The sequence below is a fragment of the Selaginella moellendorffii genome, unplaced genomic scaffold (assembly GCF_000143415.4).
Source record: "Selaginella moellendorffii unplaced genomic scaffold, v1.0 SELMOscaffold_244, whole genome shotgun sequence".
NCBI classification, from domain to species: Eukaryota; Viridiplantae; Streptophyta; class Lycopodiopsida; order Selaginellales; family Selaginellaceae; genus Selaginella; species Selaginella moellendorffii.
The window spans coordinates 6,563-11,548 of record NW_003314503.1 but is presented as its reverse complement, the minus strand read 5'-3'; the positions used below and the strand labels follow the sequence as shown (position 1 = coordinate 11,548).

The window sequence follows — 4,986 nt, the reverse complement described above, 5'->3', positions numbered from 1 at the left end:
ATAATACTCTAATCCCCACAAATAGCTACATTCAAACCATTATACCACTACAGCGCCATCCCTTGGAAACACGTCGGAAACTTATACAAACATCGAGTATCATCCCAAGAATGATATATGGCAATCATTATAAAGTGATTGAACCAATAGTACACATTGTCCCTAAGGATTCCCATAAAAGAACTCTAGTTAAACATGAGGATTGGCACCAAGAGCAATAAGAGTTGTACCATGTGTTGTGAATACTGCCATCAATTGAGTTTGGTTGTTCAACTGCAATCACATAGCATCAAGCAATTGTGCTCCAAAGTCAAAGGAGGAGGAGATTACTGCTCTACCATAAAGATGAATGAAAAAGAAAGAGCAAAAGAAATGAAATAAAAAAAAGCTAGAAGGAAAGGGAGATATAGATAATGCAAAAGCTAGATCTAAACCAAAATCCCAAAAGGAAAGAATAAAAGAAAGAAATGGAAAAAGCTAAATTTAGATAATGCAAAAGCTAAATCTAAACCAAAATCCCAAATCCAAGCACTTTTCAAGAATAATCAAACGTGCCCCTCACCTCCACCAATGTGAGTGCATGGAATATAAAATAGTGCATGGAATATGGATAGGGAATACATAAAATGTGTATATCAATTATCCCAAAAACTCTAGTTTATATACAAAAGCAAGTGGTTCAAATTGAAACTACATGGAATATAAAATAATGTGAGTGCATGGAATATAGAAAGAGAATACATAAAATATGCATATTAATTATCCCAAAAACTCTAGTTTATATTGAAACTAATCTGATGGCTACCAAAATCTCACTATGCTAATATTAGTATACATTATTGTAGCTATACACTTGACCTCACATTTCTATATTTCAATTAATAGTAAGCCAAGATATAAAAAAAATGAATTTGGAAGTTTTTAAATAAATAGAGAATCAAGATAATTCTGGTTAGTTGTTTTACAAATTTGAATTAACTTTTGAATATAAATATTATTGTCCAGTAAATAATTTTCTATCTTTATGTGCAAGTTATAAACTAGTTCTTCAGCCATTATCTCTTTGATGATATGAAACTTGGCATAAAATGTAACAACATATAAATAAAGGTATATAGATTATGAAAAGAAAATATTTTAATTTTTTTTATAAAGGCCATGATAAACAAAAAATAATTTTAGATTCTTGCTTCCTTCCTTGATGCTTCCTTGATTCTGCCACACTTTCCATACATGTTGACGATAGAGGTTCCAGCGACAACATTACGCTCCCAGCCACACGAGCAAGTACGCTCCGTGGATCTTTATACCCTGTGCTTTATCCTGCTTCCAAGAACACGCTGCCAGGATCTCAGTCAGCGTCACCATATCAGGCCCGATCCCTTCCAGATCCAACTTCCACAGCAGCGCAATCGCCGCTCTAAACTGCCCATTATGGGCATTTGCGGCAATCGCAGTGTTCCAGTCCGCGCCGATGCCGGCATCCCCGAGCTGGCGATAGAGCTCGATCGCAGCGGGGAGCCCGCCCTGATCGGGATTTCTGGTGCAAGCAGCCAGCATCGCGCTCCAGGCGACTATCGTCTTGCGCGGCATGTCATCAAAGACCTTCCGCGCGTCTGCCAGGCTGCCGCATTTCCCATACATGGTTAAGAGGGCGCAGCACACGACTGGATTGCTCGCGATCGCGGGTGGCGCGGCGATGATCTGGGCGTGGATCCGGATGCCCGACTGGAGATCGGGGCAATTGCCGCAGGCGGCGAGCGTGGCGACGAACGAGACGTGGGTGGGGCGGACGACTGAATCGCTGGCGAGGGCGAGGAAGAGATGAATCGCTTGCACGCTCTGGCCGTTTGTGCAGAGCGTCGAGATCATGATGTTACAGGAGAAGGCGTTCTTGTGGACGAGATCGTGGAAGACGGACCATGCGTCCGGGAGGCTGGAGCACTTGCCATACATGAGGATGAGGAGATTGCTGAACAAGGGGTGGTGGCGTAGGTCGAGGGTGGCGGCCAGGCGGCGGTGCAAGAGCTTCCCTCGCAGGAGGGACTTGGAATCACCACATTGGTGCAGAAGAGTCGCGATTTGGCGTGGAGATGCCTGCAGGAGGCACCGCGATCACTCCTCTTGCTACTTCGCTGGATGTCATGGCAAAGACACTCTCTCTCTCTCTCTCTCTCTCTCTCTCTCCTTTCTTCTCTCTCTCTCTCTCTCTCCATGATCCTGTGAAGAGCTTCATATGGATCATCACATTTTTGTCAATAGCTTCACATAGGCACTAAACAACAGACATAAAAGAACTCAGAAGCAATCAGTCTTCTAAGCATCTTATCCTCCGGCATCAAATGTTGGATCAGTGATGTCCTTTTTGAAGTCTCGCTTGTTGTTTGAGGTGGGCACGTGCTCCTATTGGTGTTCATGGGGTGTTGCAAAGCTGTGGGCTCTCAATGTAAAGGGGATTTCCTTGGCAAAAGAGCTTGAAAATTTGGTGTGCTGTTTTTCTTGTTTTGCCATTTTGTTTTACATGAGACATGTAGGAAATCCTGAGCTCAAAAGTTCACTAAGATTCATTTGCATAAACTACACTTTGGCAGAAAAATTATAACATTTATTACAAAATACAATAATCAGTTAAAAACAACCCATTCATCATCGAATGGATCTAGGACGTACAATTTGCCTTGCTTCTCCACACATTGTCCAATATTCCAGCGATGGGTAACTTTGGTAAAATCCACACACTTTGACAGCGCAAGAAGGAACGGGGTTACATCTGCCAAGAAGTGGTCATCCTTTGACCCCTCAAACTTTGGAGCCACCACCACGCTCTCTTGATGACCTTGGTAGAAGTCAATAATGTCATCCAGTGCCACCACCCGCTTGAAATCCCGAAACCCTACATGGTCAAGATTCTTGACTTTCGTCCCGTCCTTTAGAACAACGCAATTGCCACCATGTAGCCTCCTCGACACAAGCCCCCCAGTAGGATCCAGATGGTCAACCACAAGGTTGACATACTTCTCCTGGGCGGCACTAAACACCACGATATCGTACACTTTTGAAACCTTCCCCAGAAATTCATCTACGCCTGGTCTCTTCATGATGTGGAGTGGTGCATCATCGTCGAATTCCATGCTGAAATCTACAGAAGAGACGAGATCCTTATGAGCGTATACCAGTGTATTGTCTAGATCGAGAATGAGTGTCTTCTTCATGATACCCTAAAAAATGACTCGAATGAAGAAGGGCCACAAAAGGTGACCAAAGGTACCACGTCTGCCCTAAACTCTATCCGACGTGGCCTTTTGTACTATTGGCAAAGCCCAAGGGAGCCGGACGAGCGCGTCGATCCTCAATGCAGCTTAGATTCCAAATGTGTTGGCCAGGGGGCGTCCGGGAAAGTATACAAGTGCCGTAGCAAGGAGGACGAACAAATCTACGCCATCAAAGTCATCAAGGTTCGCACAGCAACGAAGTCCAGAGACCAGGATGTCGCGCTCGTCTTCAAGGAGGGAGAGATGCTCCAGCGCTGCGAACACCCCAACATAGTCAAATACTTCGACATGTGGAAGGAGGAAGGCGAGCCGGGCAAGTCGAAAGTGTACATTGTCATGGAGTTTTGTGGCCGCTCGCTCCAGTCGGTGCTCCTCGGCGGTGAGTCACCACCTGCAGATGCGTTTAGGCAGCTTCTTCAAGCTGTGGCGCATGTGCACGACAACGTGGGTGTTCATCGGGATATAGCACCACACAACATCTTCGTCACAGACGATGGACGCATCAAGCTGGGAGATTTCGGTCTTGGTAGGCAAATGAAACATCTCTTCCATCTCTCATTTGTTGGCTTACAGCTAAAAATAAGGAGTCCATGCTCGAGACCGAAAATATCAAGAAGGGGAGAGCAGTTTACTACTCTCCCCAGCGCCGGAGCAACTCAACCTACACTGACATGCTTGCGCTTGGAGTTATACTCTTCGAACTTCATTGGAGGTGTCCCCCGGACCAGGTTTGGCTGCAGTTTGTGCAACGTGCTTGCTTAGTTTGGTGAATCTGTGTAGGAAAGGGAGTCGGTATTGATTGACGTCCGGGATGGCGTTTTACCAGCAGACTGGGCGTACCAACACCCATCAATTGCGCCCAAGGTGTTGGAGCTGGTCGCAGCAAGACGCGACCAGCGTCCATCCGCGCGCGACATCCTCTGCGATCCTGCCTGGCAATCTGTTTGGTGAGTTTCTTTCATTACTCTGATTCTCTGCTTGGCTTCTAACATGTCTGTTTGCAGCTGATCGTTGTAGTTGTTTAGATTTACTTGCTCCTTTTTGTCATCTTTGTAGTCTTGGTCTTTTTCAGCATGCTGATTTCGATTCAGAAATATGAATTCGTTGCCAGTTCATTGCATTTCTGCCAGGCCGAGTTGTTCTCGATCAAGGTTGCTGAACAACTCAAGGGCTTCCGACATTCTTGTAGTCAGGTTCGGTTCAAGGAACAGGATTGGTAAGCAGCACATTGACGGGAGATGCAACAGCGTGGTGTCCACGGCTGGCTTCTTGTAGGGTCCATGCATCTCACCTATAGTGGGCAGAGATCGAGTGGAAGCTGGAGAGCTATCCCAATTCTCGGGAGATTGGATGAAGAAAATGGTGGGATTGTTGATTTTTGTAGAGAGAATATTCGCACCTTTGACCTGTTGACCTTTTTACAGGGAAACGTTTTCCTACAGGCCTTTCTGAATTGAATCCAAGGAACCTGGAAGTCAAAACAAGAGAGTAGCTTCAGAACACTCAAAATCTCACCCCTGCAAGTTCTGTTGGTACAGGGTGAATGAGTTTCTTTATGCCCCCTTTTTTGACGAGTCTGCAAAATTATAGAAAGGAAGAGTCAAATGGAGAGAGAGAGAAATATATATATATGAATTGATCCAGGTTTCTTGTTTTTTTCATACCTTGAGGAACCAATCGTTAAATTCCACTGATTTCTTTGCATACTTGAATG

The 4,986-nt window shown here is 44.9% G+C and overlaps 1 protein-coding gene across 1 annotated transcript; it reads left to right on the top strand.

Moving 5' to 3' along the window:
* Positions 1-3,225: 3,225 nt before the first annotated feature.
* On the top strand, positions 3,226-4,387 carry LOC112343861 (eukaryotic translation initiation factor 2-alpha kinase-like). The gene is made up of 5 exons (XM_024667909.1): positions 3,226-3,254; positions 3,359-3,798; positions 3,846-4,000; positions 4,053-4,219; positions 4,277-4,387. Exons 1-5 carry the CDS (start codon positions 3,226-3,228, stop codon positions 4,278-4,280), a joined length of 795 nt encoding a protein of 264 aa, XP_024523677.1. The 3' UTR covers positions 4,281-4,387.
* The last annotated feature ends 599 nt before the right edge of the window (positions 4,388-4,986 follow it).